This window comes from Vulpes lagopus, chromosome X (genome assembly GCF_018345385.1).
Source record: "Vulpes lagopus strain Blue_001 chromosome X, ASM1834538v1, whole genome shotgun sequence".
Lineage (NCBI taxonomy): Eukaryota > Metazoa > Chordata > Mammalia > Carnivora > Canidae > Vulpes > Vulpes lagopus.
The window spans coordinates 54347544-54367824 of NC_054848.1; the positions used below are offsets into that span (position 1 = coordinate 54347544).

Below are 20281 nucleotides of genomic sequence, written 5' to 3' on the forward strand. Positions count from 1 at the left end.
GTATATATTAAAATTAAAAATGTGTACCCCTATGACTCTGTAATTCCACTTGTTCTTACCCTAGAAAAACTTTGCACATGTGCACAGAAGGCATGCACAAGAATATTTCATGTTGGCAAAAACATGAGTTAGATCTATATGCAATGATATAAATAAATCTCTAAGACTGAAAAAAGCAAGTTATAGAATAATATATACATATAGTGTGATTCTACTTATCTTTAACACATTTCAGTAAGTATACACACACAAATATGCACATGTGTATATATATTATTTTTGTATCTATTTATGTAAATTTGCCTAGATATTTGCCACAATATATTTATGTATTTACTAATTATGTATATTTTTAAGGTATTTACATATATATATAAAAGACTAGAATATGTAAATGTCCAGATATTTAATGTGTAAATGTCTAGAAAGTGTCTGATAGATCTGGATCAGGCTGATAACAGTGGTTACTGGATAGGGGACTGGGATTTTGGAAGAGTAGGGCAGTAGAGAGAATTTGCCCTTTATAAGTATTATCTGGCTTTTTTACCTCAGTGTTTTCATGTGTTACTTCCCTAATATAATCATGTACACGTTATTGCTGGTTTAAATATGCAGGGTAACTATAAAACAATGAGACTGATTTTCATTGGATACTAGAATGACTCAGTAGATTTTGTGGAAAAGAGCTCTTGCCTGCTTAGAAAGCTCTGATACAGCCCCATCTGACCTGCCTCTTTGTGTCATTTCAATACTGGTCTAAGGCCTGCACATAATCTTGGCTACCAACCACTCATTCAGGCAGTTTCCTTTAATTTTTTGGTTATGAGAACAGGAAGGAATCTATTGGGTTTTCCTAATCTTGGAAACTACTAAAATTCAGTTTCTGGAATTCATTTCCTAAATGCATGCAGTGCTACAGTTGGTATTGAATATATATTGAAAGTTCTGAATAGAAGAATGTTTGTGCAGCCCTTTACTATTTACAAAATATCGTTTATCTTATTTGATCTTCCCAACAAGCCTGTGAGGTAAGTGGTACTGTTAATAGTTTACATAGATAGGGAAACTCTCAGGGGTCCCAAAGACCACCCCCAGCATTTGACAATTTGCCAGGATAACTCAAAGGACTCAGCATATAGTCATACAGCTATGAGTTACTACAGTGGAAGGATACAAAACAAAATTAGCAAAGGGAAAAGGCACCTGGGGCAAAGTCTGAAGGAAACCAGATGCAAGCTTCTTTTTCCAGTGGAGTAACATAATATGTATTTAATTCCTCTAGCAATAGGTTGTGACAACATGTGTGAAATGTTATCTATCAGGGAAGTTCCCTAGAGTCTAGTAGGAGTCCAAGTCCAGGTCTTATTTTAATTCCAGTTAGTTAACATACAGTGTTGTAATCAGTTTCAGATGTATAGTACAATTCCATACATCACCCGGTGCTCATCAGGACAGGTGCCCTCCTTAATCACCATCACCCATTTCTTTTTTTTTTTTTATCCATCACCCATTTCATACATCCTCCCACCCACCTCCCCTCTGGTAACCATCAGTTTGTTCTCTATGGTTAAGAGCATGTTTCTTGACATAATGAGACATAATGACATAATCTTATCAAAAGGATGGGAACCCTACCAAAACCCAAGTTCACACACCTGAGCCGAAGGCCAGTCTTACAAGCAGCTCTTTTTAAAAACAGCAATCTCAGGCCTGCTATATTAACTCTTTTCTGCATAGAAACTAAGGCTAAACAGAGATGAAATGACTTCCCTTAAGATATTTAGATATTAAGTGCTAGACTCAAGGTTCAAACCCAGGCTTTTGGATTCCAAAGTTATACTTTTCCCACTACAGAACTTTTAATCTCCCAAAATCGAGTACAGATGTTTTTAGTGTGTGATTGAAGTGGCAAAATTGAATACATAGTTCCTTTAAGATGTGGAATGTTGAAGTGATTGACTTTAAGTGATTTTCTTCTTGTGCTTTTTAATGCTTTCTCTCTGACCTATAACATTTCTAGGATAACATAAAAAATCTAGAATTGGAAGTCATCAATCTGCAAAAGGAAAAAGAAGAATTGGTTTTTGAACTTCAGACAACGAAGAAGGATGTCAACCAAGCCAAGTGAGAATATATCCAATAAGTATTATTTCAAGTCCCTACTATGTGTGAGGAGTTATAGAGGAAATAAGTAAGAGAACCATTTCCTGTCCCCACAGGATTTATACCTAGTTGTGGAGAGGAGATCTAAACAAAAGAAAAGAAATTGAGATTTTAAACAATACCTCATGATGAGTAAAAAAATGCCATAACAGGGATCCCTGGGTGGCGCAGCGGTTTGGCGCCTGCCTTTGGCCTAGGGCGTGATCCTGGAGACCCGGGATCGAATCCCACATCGGGCTCCCGGTGCATGGAGCCTGCTTCTCCCTCTGCCTGTGTCTCTGCCTCTCTCTCTCTCTCTGTGACTATCATAAATAAATAAAAATTTAAAAAAAAGAATGCCATAACAGCATATGATTAGTAGCTAGATAAATTTCCTAGGAAGTAATAGCTTTAAGAATTCAGAGTCAGGAGATAATAGTTTAGGCTGGCATGATCAAGAAAGGCTTTATAAGCAGTTAGATTTTGAGCTGAATTTTGAAAGATTATAAGACCTACCAGACAGCTACAGTTTCTTTGTCCCTGTACTGATGGCAGATTAGCTTGTGAATAGAGTTAATGTCCAGGCTAGTAAATGAAAAACCAATCTAGCCATCCCTTAGTCAGTTAAGAGTAAAACCAAGACTGGGTGACTCAGTCGGTTCTGTGTCCGACTCTTGATCTCAGCTCAGGTCCTGATCTTGGGGACATGAGTTCAGGCCCCACTTTGGGCTCTACACTGGGCATGGAGCCCACTTTTTAAAAAAGAATAAAACCAAGACAGATAACCAGAATATCCTACTCTTCCTCAGACCTCTTCCTTATTGACTACTCTACCTTCTTTTTACTCAGTGATTCTATTATACCTCTGTTGAGTCTAAAGTTCATGTTCTTAAATGTTATGCTGAATGTTCGTTTTCTGTCTCAGACTAGTGTAATAATCATCAGAATTATTTCTTTACAGCTAAACTAAAGTGAAATATCTTCAAAGAACCATCCTTTTAACATAGTGGTGGGGAGTGATGTCATTTGAGTCGAATGCATTGTTAGAAACTCAAAAAAATTTGTTGTTTACTCTTTATATTTAGCTCCCATTATTGAGACAATTTTGGTTGTTTGGGTGGTTATTCTTTATTTAAAGATAGCTATATAAAAAAATAAAAATAAAAATAAATAAAGATGGCTATGTGACTGATCACCTATGATATATATATATATATATATATATATATATATATATATATATATATATATATATATCTCCCTGTGAACCTGGGAGTCTAACACTATGTCTTTTGAAGTCAAGTTTTGCTGCTGCTAGTCTTCATTCCTATAGCATCTGTTTTTAGGTTGAGTGAGCGCCGCCGTAAACGCCTCCAGGAGCTAGAGGGTCAAATGGCTGATCTGAAGAAGAAGCTGAATGAACAGTCCAAACTTCTGAAGCTGAAAGAGTCCACAGAGCATACCGTTTCCAAATTGAACCAGGAAATACGGGTAATAAGCTCTCATCCTTGGGTTTATTTCATTAAAACTTACAAACATAGGTGTTCCACTTAGAATTATACTACAGAGGTGTTGTCAGATGAGAAAGTAGCAGGCAGGACCATCATTTCAAATGTGTGACTCTCCACAAATGTCCCTTTTATGGGACATTGTCCTGGTAGTCATCTAGAATCTGAATAACAAAACCTGGCTTTAACATTCAGAGTTTAATGTTAAAGTCTCTGAAACCAAAGGAGAAAGATACCTTAATATTTTGTCGTGATATCCTGACCACCTTCCGTGATTATGCTGAGTAATTCCGTAAAGTAGTTACAAAGTGATGAAACCTGGAAATTATTTTCAGTTATTGAACATTTGACTTCTGACATCTAGAAAGTGGAGTCACAAGCCACTTATACCGAAACCTTTAGAATACAATGGTTGCTAGGTGGATTTGTCCTTGAGGCTTAGTAGATATTTCCTTGAAATTTCATTTATATACAAAGAATTTAGGGCTGGATTTAGCTGTTGGTACATTTTTTAAAGTTTCTTCAGCATGTTCATTTGTGTAGTCTATACTTGGAAACCTTGTGCAAGCATTGCAAGCCTAATCAGAAAATCTGTTGGCAGCCTTCTCAGTTTAGCTCTGGGTTTTCTCTCTTAATAGTCTATCCATCTGCATAACAGCCTAGAATAAGTGTAGGTGAATAATACTTGTACTGGGTTTTGTTTTTACAGGTGATGAAAAGCCAGCGGGTACAGTTAATGCGTCAGATGAAAGAGGATGCTGAGAAGTTTAGACAGTGGAAACAACAAAAAGACAAAGAAGTTATCCAGTTAAAAGAAAGGGTAAGTAACTATAACCTTCCAAAGGCCTACCTAATAAACCCTTCTCTGGGCTGACTAACATTGAAACTTTTCTTCAAAGAGCTGGTTATCTCCAAAAATGTGACACATTCATGAATTTTAACAAGTATTTCTTAAACGTCCACTATATTTAAGGTACTATACACTAGATACCATGGAAAAGAGAAAGATGAATAGTATATGAGCTCTACCCTTGAAAAATGTCTTATCTAGAGGGGAAGGTGAGATATAAGCACGGTTTTCTTTAATTCAAGGAATAAAGAGATCTGTGCTTTATGTAATTAAGAAAAGAAAGCATATTTCCAATTAGAGTGAAAAGATGACAGCTGAACAGGCCTTGAATGATAGGGAGGATTTTGATAGAGACAAGTGCAAGGCATTCTAGATAGATGGAACAGCAGGAGCAAAGACACAGGTGACAACTTTGTAAGCTATTCAAGGAAAGATGAATGGTCCTAGTGAGATGAAGGATGGTAGGAGATTCCATCAGAAAAACAATGAAGCTGGATTATTAAAGATTTCAGAAATTTGAACTTTATTTTGTTAGCAATGTAAAGATTTTTAAGGTTTTTGAGAAACAAAGTGGTATCAGCCAAGTACTGCTTTAGAAAGATACATCTGAAAGTAATGTGTTTAACAAACTGAAGTACTGAGAAACTAGAGGCCAGAACAGAATTTTTTTTAAAGATTTTATTTATTTATTAATGAGAGACACACACACACACACACAGAGAGAGAGAGAGACAGAGACAGAGACACAGGCAGAGGGAGAAGCAGGCTCCATGCAGGGAGCCTGATGTGGGACTCAATCCTGGACTCCAGGATCACACCCTGGGCCAAAGGCAGACGCTAAACCTCTGAGCTACCCAAGGATCCCCCCAGAACAGAAGTTAAGAACATGTTACATCATCCAGAAAGATAGTAAGGGCTTGAATTAGAGTAGTAACAGTATTCTTAGAAAGGACATTGATACAGGGAAATTTTTAGAATTGGCCAGAATGTGATACATTGGGTCAAGAAATAAGGAGAAGCACTTTTCAAATGGTTTCATGAGGAGCTTTGTGAACACTCTTTTCCACAAAAGAAATGTAATTAGTAAAAAGAAATTTATAAAAACAGCCCTTGAAAGTCTCTATATGTCCTGAGGGCATATAGCAAAGAAACTGTATTCAAGAAATCTAGATCTCAGTAAGAAGCAAGAGTCTGTGGCACTTGAGCCACAATCAGCTCACTCCCCTCATTCCTCAACTTCCAGTCTGTAGCTATGGTTTCTTCTGTTTCATCCTCCACCGCTTCATGTTGCTGAAGTTCTATTTCAGGCAAGAGCAACCAAGATGGTCTGGGGATCCTTTCTTCTACCTAGCCCCCATGTGTAGGATGGAAACTGCTCCTGCTACAGAAGACCAGGAATACTGGGGCCTTATTACCCCAACCCAATCATAGGATATAGATTCCATGTCAGGAGAGGCAAGTCAAGAAAAATAGAGTATACTGACCCTGCCCAGCACCCTACTCACAGAACAGAGAAGTCACTCAGAGAAGTGCATACTATCCCCACTCCCCAGTCTTGAGCAGTAATACAGAGGTTCCCCAGGGGTGATGGGGAGCATTGGCATTGGAATAGTCATAGGAATGCAGCCCTCCCTAAGGTGCTCTCTTTATTTGGGGACAGAGTTTGGGGAAGTTAAAACCTAAAGGAGCTATCAAAAATAATGGAAATTTTGGTAGTGAGCAATTAAGAGACTGGTAGCTCCATAAGAACAATAAGTGAAACAATAGTAAAAATATTCAAAAACATAATGGCTGAAAAATTTCTAAACTTGGTACAAAATATCTACACATCTAAGAAGCTCAGTGAACTCCAAAATAAATGGAAAGGGAACCACACCAAGACACATTATGTCAAAATGATGAAAGGCAAAAGACAAAAAAAAACTTGAAAGCAAGATAAAATGACTCATCACATACAAGCAACCCCCGAAAAAATAACAGCTGAATGCCATTAAAAACAATGGAGGGCAGAAGACAGTGGGAAAACATATTAAAAGTGCTGAAGTAAAATAATATCAACCAAGAATTTTCTTTCAATATTGAAGACAAAATAAAGACATTCCCAGATAAACAAAAGCTAAGTGATTTTGTTTTTAGCAGACCTACCTTATAAGAAATACTAAAAGAACTTTATTCTGAAAGCAAGTGATACCAGATAGTAATTTGAATCTACACACACACACGCACGCACACACACAAAGAAAACACAGAGTACCAGTAAAGATATTATGTAGGTAATTCTAAAAGACAGTATTATAATTGTGTATTTCTTCTCCCTTCTCTTAACTGACATATTTTTTTAAGATTTTATTTATTCATGAAAGACAGAGGCAGAGACATAGGCAGAGGGAGAAGCAGGCTCCCTGCAGGGAGCCCAGTGTGGGACTCAATCCCAGGACCCTGGGATCACATCCTGAGCCAAAGGCAGATGCTCAGCCACTGAGCCACCCAGGTGCCCCCTCTTAACTGATTTAAAAAGCAATTATATAAAATAATATTTATGTAATTGTATTGATGAGTCTATAACATATAGAAATTTAACATAGTTGACAAAGGAGGTAGCTGGGAGCAAAGTTGTATTTGAGTAAAGAAATGGCATCAAATGGTAACCGGAATCTATAGGAAGAAATGAGAACCAGAAATGCTAAATAAGAACAAATTCTATAAATATATATTTGTTCTTCTTTCATCTCAGCTTATTTAAAGGATAACTTATATAAAGTAATAATAATAATAATAATAGTGAATTTCATGGTTACATACAGATATAATTTATATAATAGCACAGAAAGGGAAGAGAATAACTGTATAGAAATAACATTTCTATGTCTCACTGGAATTAAGTTAATATAAATCTGAAGTAGATTCTTTTTTTTTTATTCATGAGAGACACACACAGAGAGAGGCACAGACATAGGCAGAGGGAGAAGCAAGCTCCACACAGGGAGCCTGATGTGGGACTCAATCCAGGGACTCCAGGATCACACCCTGGGCCGAAGGCAGGCGCTAAACTGCCAAGCCACCCAGGGATCCCTGAAGTAGATTCTTTTAAGATGTTTATTATAAGTATTAGAGCAATCATTAAGAAAATAACTCAAAAATAGAGTGAAATGATCATTAAAGGAATCAATATGCTGCCCTAAAAAATACTTCATTCACTTAATATAAAAGAAAGAAGTAAAGGAAGAATGGAGGAACAAAAAAGATATGACATTTAAAAAGTATACATGAAAGTATGAATCCAAACATGCAATAATAACATAATGTGAGTAAATTAAACCATCTACTCAAAAGGCAAAGAGTGTCAGACTAGATTTAAAAAAACAGGATCTATAACAAGACATGGTGTCTACAGAAGACATATAATGAATTCAAAGATACAAATAAGTTGAAAGTAAAAAGCTGGAAAAAGATCTACCATTCAAACACCAAAAAGAGGCTGATGTGGCTATACAGACAAAATACACTTTAAAACACAAAATATTACTAGAAATAGAAAGGAACATTTTATAATGATACAAGAGTCAACCCATCAGGAAGATATAACAATTACAAAAAATATATGCACCTAACACCAAAGCCTCAAAACACATGAAGCAAACATGGACAGAAATGAAGGGAGAAATAAATCAATAATAATATTTGGACATGGGCAGCCCGGGTGGCTCAGCGGTTTGACGCCTGCCTTCAGCCCAGGGCCTGATCCTGGAGACCTGGGATCGAGTCCCACGTCGGGCTCCCTGTGTGGAGCCTGCTTCTCCCTCTGCCTCTCTCTCTGTGTCTCTCATGAATAAATAAATAAGTAAAATATTTAAATAATAAAATAATATTTGGACATTTAAATACCTCACTTTCGATAATGGATAGAACAACTAGGCAAAGTATCATCAAGGATGTCAAAGACTTAACAATACAATAAACTAACTAGACCTAACAGACATCTATAGACTATAGCAGGGTATACAATCTTCTCAAGTGCACATAGAACATTCTCCAGGATAGACTGTACGTTAGGCCATAAACATTGCTCAGTGCATTTAAAAGGGAAAAAATAAGTTTAAAAGGAATGAAATAATATAAAGTATGTTTTCCAACCACAGTGGAATGCAATAAGAAATCAATTAATAGAAAGGAATTTGGAAAGTCACTAATAAGAGGAAATTAAACAACACAGTCCTAATTAAATAACGAGTTAAATAAGAAATCACATGGAAATTTTCTGATAAATAAAAATAAAGACATGCCAAAATTTATGGGATGCAGCTAAAGCAGTGTTTAGAGAAAAATTTATAGCTGATAATGCCTATTTAAAAATGAGCAAAGATCTCAAATCAATAACCTAGACTTCCACTTTAAGACACTGGGAAAAAATGAGCAAACTAAACCCAAAGCTAACAGATGGGCAAAAATGTTGGTTAGAATGGAAATTAATGAAATAAAGAATAGAAAAAATAATAGAGGAAATCAGTGAAACCAAAAATCGGACCTTGGAAATGATCAACAAATGCTGACAAATCTTTAGGTAGGCTTAACAAGAAAAAGAGGAGATTCAAATTACTAAAATTAGGAATAAAGAGGGGCATCACTACTGGTTTTCAGAATGAAAGCATTAAAAGGGAATACTTATGAACAACTGCATGCCAACAAATTAGATAGCTTAAATGAAATGGGAAAATTTTTGGAAAGATAAAAACTACTGAAGCTGACTCAAGAATAGAAAATCTTGGGGATCTCTGGGTGGCTCAGCAGTTTAGCGCCTGCCTCCAGCCCAGGGCATGGTCCTGAAGTCCTGGGATCAGGTCCTGAGTCGGCCTCCCTGCATGGAGCCTGCTTCTCTCTCTCTCTCTCAGCGTCTCTCATGAATAAATAAATAAAATCTTAAAAAAAAGAATAGAAAATCTTTACAGACCCATAACAAGAGATTAATTTGCTGGTTTAAAAGTTCCCAGAAGAGGGCACCTGGGTGGCTTAATCAGTTAAGGGTCCGACTCAATTTTGTCTCGGATAATGATCTCAGGGTCCTGGGATCAAGCCCTGAGTCAGGTTCCACGTTCAGCAGGGAGTCTGCTTGAGGTTTCTCTCTCCCTTTCCTTCTCCTTTTGCCCCCACCCCTGCACTCAGGTGTGCACTCTGTTAAATAAATAAATGACTAAATACATAAATAACAAGAAAGAAAAGCCCTGGCCCAGATGGCTTCACTGGTGAGTTCCATCAGACATTTTTTTTTTTATTTATGATAGTCAGAGAGAGAGAGAGAGAGGCAGAGACATAGGCAGATGGAGAAGCAGGCTCCATGCACCGGGAGCCTGACGTGGGATTTGATCCCAGGTCTCCAGGATCACGCCCTGGGCTAAACCGCTGCGCCACCCAGGGATCCCTCCATCAGACATTTAAAGAAGAAAGAATACCAAATTTTCAGAAACTATTCCAAAAAACAGAACTGGGGGAAACATTTCCCAGCTCATTCTATGAGGCCAGTATTTCCTTGATACCAAAACCGAAGACATTCCAAGAAAACTACAGACCAATATCTCTTATGAACATGGATGTGAAAATCTTCAACATAATACTAACAAATTGAATCCAGCAACATATAAAAAGAATGAAACACCATGACCAAGTAGGGCTCATCTGAAAAAATATAAGCTTTCCTTAACATCTGAAAATCACTTAATCTATTACACCATTTCAAATGAATAAAGGACAAGAAGCACACGATTATCTCAACAGACAGAAAACACATTTGACAAAATCCATAACCCTTTCATAATAAAAACACTCAGGAAACTAGGAGTAGAAAGGAATTTCCTCAACCTGATAAAGGGCATTTATGAAAACCCACAGCTAACATCATAATAAGGAAAGAAAAAACTTTCCCCCTAAGATCAGGAACAAGACAAGAATATCCATTCTTGTCACTCTTATTCCACATTGTCCTGGAGGTTCCAGCCAGGGCACTTAGGCAAGAAAAACATGTAAAAGGCATCCAGATTGGAAAGGAAGGAGCAAAACTCTCACTGCTGACAGGTAATGTGATCGTGTATGTATAAAATGCTAGAGAATCTACTAAAAAACTGGGGAAACTAATACGTGAGTTCAGCTAGGTTTCAGGATATAAGTTCAATGTACAAAAGTCAGTTGTATTTCTATACACTAGAAACCAATTTGAAAGTAAAGAAAGCAATTCCATTTATAATAGCATCAATAAGAATAAAATACTTAGGAATAAGCTTAGTAAGTGTAAAATTTATAAACTAAATACTATAAAATATCATTGAATTAAATAAATGGAAAGATAGTCCATGTTCATGAATAGAAAGACTTCGTATTTTTTTAAAGATTTTATTTGTTTATTCATAGAGACACACAAAGAGAGAGAGGCTCCATGCAGGGAGCCCGACGCGGGACCCAATCCCGGGTCTCCAGGATCACGCTCCCGGCTGCAGGCGGCGCTAAACCATTTGCTCCACTGGGGCTGCCCAAGACTTAGTATTCTTAAGATGGAATACTCCTCAGATTGATCTACAGATTCAGTACAATCTCATTCAAAATTCCAACTGGCTTATTTGCTGAAATTCCTATGCTGACCCTAAAATTTATATGGAAATGGAAGTGATCCAGAATAGTCATAACAATCGTGAAATAGAAGAAGTTTGGAGATGGCACGTTTCCAGTTGGCAATATATCCATCACCTCACATAGTTACCTGCTTTTTTTTCAGTGAATTGAGAACACTTAAGATCTATTCCTTAGCAGATTTCAAGTATATAGTACAGTATTAACTAATGTTAGTATAGTCACTATTATGTATAGATCTTCAGAACTTAGTCATTTTATAACTGAAAGTTTATACCATTTGACTAACTTTCCCCAGTTTTCGCCACCCCAAGTTCCTGGTAACCACCATTACTCTGTGGTTCTAGGAGTTTGACTCTTTAGATTCCACATATAAGTGAGATCACACAGTATTTGTCTTTCTTAGTTTGGTTTATTTCAGTTACCATAATGACCTTTATGGTTCATCCATGTTGTTGCAGGATTCCCTTCTTGTTTGTGGCTAATAATATCCCATTGTATACATACACCACATTTTCTTTATCCATGCATCTGTCTTAGGTTCTTTCCATGTATTGGTCGTTATGAATAATGCTGCAATGAATAAGAAAATGCAATATCTCTTCAACATACTGATTTCATATTTCATTTCCTTTGAATATATACCCAGTAGTGAGATTGCTAGATCATACGGTAGTTCTATTTTAATTTTTGAGGGACCATAAAAAATTACTGTTTTCCACAATGACTTACATTGAAGGACTCTTTAGTTATTGTTATAAGATTTTATGTTCGCTAGCTGAATAGCAATTAAAAGTCTGACTTCTTTCTCTCAGGACCGTAAAAGGCAATATGAACTGCTCAAACTTGAAAGAAACTTCCAGAAACAGTCTAATGTACTCAGACGTAAAACTGAGGAGGTAAGAAAATCCAACCTGGTAGGTCAAGTGTATTATCACCTTCAGACTAGGTACTGACAAAGCAGTATGCCTTAAATAAACCAGTGTCCTGAAAAACCAGGGATACCAATCTTGACCAGCAATTCCTAAGTCTTAATCCCTGTTTATATGTCATGAACTGTGAGCAGATAAAAATCTGAAGAAGAAATGAAAATTCAAATAAGGATGTCTTTTTCCAACTAAGCTTGCTTCTTTCCAAAAAAATACAGAGTAAGTGCATTTCCAGATTCTTTCAGTCTGCAGTAATTCTTTGAAATGTATACCTCTCTTAGGCTCTAAACCAGTAGTAGTTCACCAGTATTATGTACATGGAGACTTAAAAGTTGATTCCTATAGGAACTCAAACCCATAGAATTTTTTCATTTTTTTTTTACTAAGAAAGAAAAATGGACATTAAAATATTTTTTCACCCTTAAATTCCACATTACTGTGAGCCATTTTTATTTAGGCAGCAGCTGCCAACAAGCGTCTCAAAGATGCTCTGCAAAAGCAACAGGAGGTTGCAGATAAGCGGAAGGAGACTCAGAGCCGTGGAATGGAAGGCACGGCAGCTCGAGTGAAGGTATGGATAGCTTGCACTCCCATTTCTCTTATCTACATTAGGGATAGGAAAAAATGGAAAATAGCTTTCTTTTTTTAATATTTTTTATTGGAGTTCGATTTGCCAACATATAGCATAACACCCAGTGCTCATCTCATCAAGTGTCGCCCTCAATGCCCATCACCCAGTTACCCCATCCTCCCACCCACCTCCCTTTCCACTACCCCTTACTCGTTTCCCAGAGTTAGGTGTCTGTCATGTTCTGTCACCCTCACTGATATTTCCCACTCATTTTTCTCTCTTTTCCCCTTTATTCCCTTTCACTATTTTTTAAATTCCTCAAATGAATGAGACCATATAATGTTTGTCCTTCTCCAATTGACTTATTTCACTCAACATAATACCCTCCCGATCTATCCACCTTGAAGCAAATGGTGGGTATTTGTTGTTTCTAATGGCTGAGTAATATTCCATTGTATACATAGACCACATCTTCTATCCATTCATCTTTCGATGGACACCGAGGCAACTTCCATATTTTGGCTATTGTGGACGTTGCTGTTATAAACATTGGGGTGCAGGTGTCATGCTGTTTCACTGCATCTGTATCTTTGGGGTAAATCCCCAGCAGTGCAATTGCTGGGTCGTAGGGCAGTTCTATTTTTAACTCTTTCAGGAACCTCCACACAGTTTTTCAGAGTGGCTGCACCAGTTCACATTCCCACCAACAGTGCAAGAGGATTCCCCTTTCTCCGCATTCTCTCCAACATTTGTTGTTTCCTGTCTTATTAATTTCCCCGTTCACACTGGTGTGAGGTGGTATCTCATTTAGCTTTTGATTTGTATTTCCCTGATGGCTAGTGATGCAGAGCATTTTCTCATGTGCTTGTTGTCTATGTCCATGTCTTCCTCTCTGAGATTTCTGTTCATGTCTTTTCCCCATTTCATGATTGGATTGTTTGTTTCTTTGCTGTTAAGTTTCATAAGTTTTTTATATATCTTGAATACTAGCCCTTTATCTGACGAGTCATTTGCAAATATCTTTTCCCATTCTTTAGGTTGTCTTTTAGTTTTGTTGACTTTTCCTTTTGCTGTGCAGAAGCTTTTTATCTTGATTAAATCCCAATAATTCATTTTTGCTTTTGTTTCCCTTGCCTTAATAGATGTATCTTGCAAGAAGTTGCTGTGGTCAAGTTCAAAAAGTGTGTTGCCTGTGTTCTCCTCTAGAATTTTGATGGATTCTTGTCACACATTGAGATCTTTCATCCATTTTGAGTTTATCTTTGTGTATGGTGAAAGAGGATGATCTAGTTTCATTCTTCTGCACGTGGATGTCCAATTTTCCCAGCACCATTTATTGAAGAGACTGTCCTTTTTCCAATGGATAGTCTTTCCTGCTTTGTTGAATATTAGTTGACCACAGAGTTCAGTTTCTGGGTTCTCTACTCTGTTCCATCGATCTATGTGTCTGTTTTTGTGCTAATACCACACTGTCTTGATGATCACAGCTTTGTAGTACAACTTGAAATTGGCATTGTGATGCTCTGGTTTTCTTTTTCAATATTCCCCTGGCTATTCAGGGTCTTTTCTGATTCCACACAAATCTTAAGATAATTTGTTCCAACTCTCTGAAGAAAGTTCATGGTATTTTGATAGGGATTGCATTAAACGTGTAAATTGCCCTGGGTAGCATTGATATTTTCACAATATTAATTCTTCCAATCCATGAGCATGGAATATTTTTCCATCTCTTTGTGTCTTCCTCAATTTCTTTCAGAAGTCTTCTGTAGTTTTTAGGGTATAGATCCTTTACCTCTTTGGTTAGGCTTATTCCTAGGTATCTTATGCTTTTGGGTGCAATTGTAAATGGGCTTGACTCCTTAATTTCTCTCTCTTCAGTGTCATTGTTAGTGTCTAGAAATGCCACTGATTTCTGGGCATTGATTTTGTATCCTGTCACACTGCCGAATTGCTGTATGAATTCTAGCAATCTTGGGGTGGGAATCTTTTGGGTTTTCTATGGACAGTATCATGTCATCTGTGAAGAGGGAGAGTTTGACTTCTTTGCCAATTTGAATGCCTTTTATTTCTTTTTGTTGCCTGATTGCTGAGGCTAGGACTTCTAGTACTATGTTGAATAGCAGTGGTGAGAGTGGACATCCCTGTCTTATTCCTGGTTTTAGTGGAAAGGCTCCCAGTGTTTCCCCATTGAGAATGATATTTCCTGTGGGCTTTTTGTAGATGGCTTTTAAGATGCTGAGGAATGTTCCCTCTATCCCTACACTCTGAAGAGTTATGATCAGGAATGGATGCTATATTTTGTCAAATGCTTTCTCTCCATCTATTGAGAAGATCATATGGTTCTTGTTTTTTCTCTTGTTGATATGATCTATCACATTGATTGCTTTATGAATGTTGAACCAGCCTTGCATCCTGGGGACAAATCCCACTTGGTAATGGTGAATAATCTTCTTAATGTACTGTTGGATCCTATTGGTTAGTATCTTTTTGAGAATTGTTGCATCTGTGTTCATCAGGGATATTGGTCTATAATTCTCCTTTTTGGTGGGGTCTTTGTCTGGTTTTGGAAGTGAAGTGATGCTGACTTCATAGAGCAAGTTTGGAAGTATTCCATCCCTTTCTATCTTTCGGAACAGCTTTAGTAGAATAGGTATGGTTTCTTGTTTAAACATTTGATAGAATTCCCCTGGGAAGCCATCTGGCCCTGCACTTTTGTGTCTTGTGAGGTTTTTGATGTCTGCTTCAATTTCCTCCCTGGTTATTGGCCTGTTCAGGTTTTCTATTTCTTCCTGTACCAGTGTTGGTAGTTTGTGGTTTTCCAGAAATGCATCCATTTCTTCTAGATTGCCTAATTTATTGGTATATAGCTGCTCATAATGTTTTTAAAATTGTTTGTATTTCCTTGGTATTGGTGGTGATCTCTCCTTTATCATTCGTGATTTTATTAATTCGAATCTTTTCTCTTTTGTTTTTAATAAGGCTGGCTAATGGTCTATCTAACTTATTAATTCTTTCAAAGAATCAACTCCTGGTTTTGTTGATCTGTTCCACAGTTTTTCTGGTCTCTATTTCATTGAGTTCTGCTCGAATCTTTATTAACTCTCTTCTGCTTGGTGTAGGCTTTATTTGCTGTTCTTTCTCCAGTTCCTTTAGGTGCAAGGTTAGCTTGTGTATTTGAGTTTTTTCCAGTGTTTTGAGGGATGCTTGTATTGTGATGTATTTCCCTCTTAGGACTGCTTTTGCTGTATCCCAAAGATTTTAAATGGTTGTATCTTCATTCTCATTAGTTTCCATGAATCTTTTTAATTCTTCTCTAATTTCCTTGTTGACCCTTCCATCTTTTAGCAGGATGCTCTTTAACCTCCACATGTTTGAGTTCCTTCCAAATTTCTTCTTGTGATTGAGTTCAATTTCAAAGCATTATAGTCTGAAAATATGCAGGGGTCAATCCCAATCTTTTGGTATCCGTTGAGACCTGATTTGTGACCCAGTATGTGGTCTATTCTGGAGAAAATTCCTTGTGCACTTGAGAAAAATGTGTATTCAGTTGCATTTGGATGTAAAGTTCTGTAAATATCTGTGAAATCCATCTGGTCCAGTGTATCATTTAAAGTTCTTGGTTCTTTGGAGATATTGTGCTGTCATTTGTAGAATGCACTGTGTTGAAGTCTCCCAGTATAAGTGTATTATTATCTAAGTATGTCTTTACTTTGGTTATTAATTGATTGATATACTTGGCAGCTCCCACATTAGGGGCATGATTGTTAGGTCCTCTTGTTGGGTAGATCCTTTAAGTATGATATACTGTCCCTCTTCATCTCTTACTACAGTCTTTGGGATAAACTTTAATTTATCTGATATGAGGATTGCTACCTCTGCTTTCTTTGGAGGACCATTTGAATGGTAAATGGTTCTCCAACCTTTCATTTCTAGGCTGTAGGTGTCCTTAGGTCTAAAATGAGTCTCTTGTAGACAGCAAATAGTGGGTCTTGCTTTTTTTATCCAGTCTGAAACCTTGCATCTTTCGATGGGATCATGTAGGCCATTCATGTTCAGAGTTACTATTTAAAGATATCAATTTAGTGTCATCATAATACCTATTCAGTCCCTGTTTTTGTGGATTATTTCTTTGGGCGTCCTCTTTCTTTTCCAGAGTCCCCCTTAATATTTCTGGCAGAGCTGGTTTGGTGGTCACATATTCTTTTAGTGTCTGCCTATCTTGGAAGCTCTATCTCTCCTTCCATTCTCAATGAGAGCCTTGCTGGATAAAGTATTCTTGGCTGTATATTCTTCCTATTTAGGACCCTGAATATATCCTGCCTGTCCTTTCTGGCCTGCCAGATCTCTGTGGAGAGGTCTGCTGTTAATCTAATATTTCTCCCCTTATAAGTTAGGGATCTCGAGCAGCCTGGGTGGCTGAGCGGTTTAGCATCGCCTTCAGCCCAGGGCGTGATCCTCCAGACCTTTTTGAGTCCTACATCAGGCTCCCTGCATGGGGCCTACTTCTCCCTGGGCCGGTGTCTCTGCCTCTCTCTGTCACTCATGAATAAATAAAAAATAAAAAATAAGAAAATTTAGGGATCTCTTGTCTCTTACTGCCTTAAGGATTTTCTCTTTATCTTTGGAATTTGCAAGTTTCACTATTAAATGTTGAGGTGTTGGATGGTTTTTATTGATTTGATGGGGGGAACTTCCCTATTTCCTGGATCTAAATGCCTGTTTCTCGCCCCAAATTAGGGAAGTTCTCAGCTATGAATTGTTCAAATACACTCTCTGGTCCTCTGTCCCTCTCGGCGCCCTCTCAGATTTTTCCTTCTGAGGCTGTAATTTATTTCCTTTAACCTTTCATCGTGGTCTTTTAATTGCTTTTCTCTTTTTTCCTCAGCTTCCTTCCTTGCCATCAACTTATCTTCTATGTCACTCACTCTTTCTTCTACTTCATTAATCCTCGTCGTTAGGACCTCCAGTTTGGATTGCATCTCATTTAATTGATTTTTAATTTTGCCCTGATTAGATCTAAATTCTGCAGTCATGAAGTCTCTTGACTCCTTTATGCTTTTTTCCATAGCCACCAGTAGCTTTATAATTGTGCTTCTGAATTGTTTTTTTGACATCAAATTGTAATCCAAATTCTGTACCTTTGCAGGAGAGAGTATTGTTTCTGATTGTTTCTTTTGTGGTGAGTTCTTCTTTCTAGTCATTTTGCTTGGTGCAGAGTGGCTAAAAACGAGTTGTACTGGAAAAAGGAAGGAAAAAAAAAGGGAGGGGTATCCTCTGGTTCTATATACTATAAATCCCTGGACTTCCCCTGGAGCTTTCCAGCGCTGTTCAGTCAAGAGCTTGCTCTTCCCCTGTCCTTTCAGCTGGTCTTCTGGGGAAGGTGCCTGCTGTGCTGATTCACCCCCCCTAGGTGCACAGCTCAATGGGAGCTGTTTATCCTGTGAGGCCCCTATTCCCTGGAGGCCCTGCTCTGTCCCAGGCACAGGGTGACATCAGGAGGAACAACAACACTGGTTGCGGCCAACTCTCCAGCTCTGGGGTCAGCTCCCGTAGTAACTACCATAGTTTCCCAGTCCACACTGGCCTGAATGCTCTGGGGACATGGGGGTGGGGGGCTGCTGATCTCTACAACTTATAGGCGCCCAGTGGCAGGAGAGTCCTAACTGTCCTGTGCCCTCTCCGCCTCCACCTCTTCCTGGGGGAGTGCAGGATCTTGGGCTGTGTCTCCTGGGCACCCTGGGAGCCGGGACCTGTGCTGCTGGAATCGCGCTCCGGGGGCCATGGCTCCCCAAGGCAGCAGGGTGCAGTCCCCTCCTCCAGAGCCACTGCCTGAGCTTCTCCCGAAGCCCTGCCGGCACGCGCTCCTGCCCTTTACTGAGATCAACTCACAGTCTGTGGCGCTCTATCTTCTGGGGCGCGCTTCCTCTGTTAGTGACTCGGGGACACTGGAGGCACCACTGCCCCTCCTGTGCTTCTGCCCGAGTTCCCTCGGGCACCTTTCTGTTGGGGAAGAATCTGATGTGGATTTTTAAAGTTCCTGCTTCTCAAGGACTGGGCTTTCCTGTCCCGGGAGGCTTTCACAGTCCCGCCTTAGACTGGCTCCTCACAGGGCCCGTCCCCCACTTGATTGGTTTTTTTTTTTTTCCCACCTTCCTACCTTGTTAGAAGCACACTCTTCTCACTGTAGCATTCCAGCTGTTCTCTCTTTAAATCTCAGGTCCAATTCGTAGGTGTTCAGGATGATTTGAAAGTTATCTAGGTAAGTTGGTGGGGACAGGTGACTTGGGGACCCTACGCCTCCACCATCTTGCCCCACCCCCCGACTCCCCCGGAAAATAGCTTTCTTTTGGTTTAGAATAAAACACTTCAAAATCTGAAGTTCTACCTAAAACGCCTGATTTCCTAATGATACCTTTGAATATCTTTGGACAAGATAAAGACCAGAGTAGAGAACCCTTCACATCCCTGCATCAAGTGAGGTTCAGTTAATTTTTTAACAATTGACCTACAATAAACTGTACATATTTAAAGTGTATAGTTTAATAAGTTTGACACAGATGCACCCATGAAATCATATAATGGAATGCAACTCAGCAAAAAAAAAAAGGCAGAAACTATTGATCCATATAGCACAAGCAAGACAATGTCAATGTCCATCATGACCAGAACTCACTTCGTATTCCTTTCCTTTCTCCCCTCCCTAGTCCACCCCTCTACTTCCCCATCTTCAGGCAGCCAGTTATCTTCTCTCTGTCACTATAAATTAGTTTTTATTTGCTAGACTTGTATAAAAAAATTTAATCATACAAATGTTTTATTTTTCTGACTTTAATTCAGCATAATTATTTCAATATTCATCCCTGTGATTGTGTGTATCAATATGTCTTTATATTGCTGAATGGCATCCTATTGTATGGCTATATTCTAATTTATCCATTTACCTGTTGATGGACATTTTGTGTTGTTTCCAGTTTTTAGCTGTTAGGATATTTTACTGAACATCTGTCTACAAGTCTTTGTGTGGATATATGTTTTTATTTCTTTTGGGTAGATAACTTAGGAGTGGACTGCTGGCTCTCTCATATGGTAGGTGTAAGTTTTATCTTTTAAGCGACTGCCAAATTGTTTGGTTGTACCATCCTACTAGCAATTTATGAGTGTTATACTTGCTGTACATTCTTATGAATACTGAGTATGATAAGTCTTTTAAATCTTAGATATTCTAGTGAATGGGTAGTGATACCTCATTGTGGTTTTAGTTTTCATTTCCCATATGACTAATGATGTTGAGCATCTTTTCAGATGCTTATTTGCCATGAAATACCTGTTCAAGTCTTCCTCATATTTTAATTAAGCTGTCTTTTTTACTTTTCAGTTAGAATTCTTTATATATTCTAGATATATCCTACAAAGGACTTTTATGTTTTATAAATATTTTCTCCTGGGCTGTGGCCTGCCTTTTCCCTTAACAGTGTCTTTTGAAGAGCAAGACTTTTTAATTTTGATGCTATCCAATTTATTGACATTTTTTTTATTTTATGCTTAATGGGCTTTAAGTCCTGTTGAAGAAATCTTTGCCAAACCCAAGGTCACTATGATTTACCTCTAAGTTTTCTTCTAGAATTTATGTGGTTTTAAGCCTTACATTTAAGTCTATGATTCATTT

General features: G+C 38.1%; 1 protein-coding gene across 2 annotated transcripts in view; it reads left to right on the top strand.

Moving 5' to 3' along the window:
* The window catches only part of KIF4A (kinesin family member 4A), a 118222-nt gene that overhangs the window by 70164 nt on the left and 27777 nt on the right, over positions 1-20281 (top strand). For both annotated transcript variants that reach the window (XM_041742117.1, XM_041742118.1), the window contains exons 16-20: positions 2021-2124; positions 3489-3633; positions 4360-4470; positions 11931-12014; positions 12502-12615. In XM_041742117.1, the coding sequence (XP_041598051.1) occupies positions 2021-2124; positions 3489-3633; positions 4360-4470; positions 11931-12014; positions 12502-12615 (558 nt within the window). The remainder of the gene's footprint in view (positions 1-2020; positions 2125-3488; positions 3634-4359; positions 4471-11930; positions 12015-12501; positions 12616-20281) is intronic.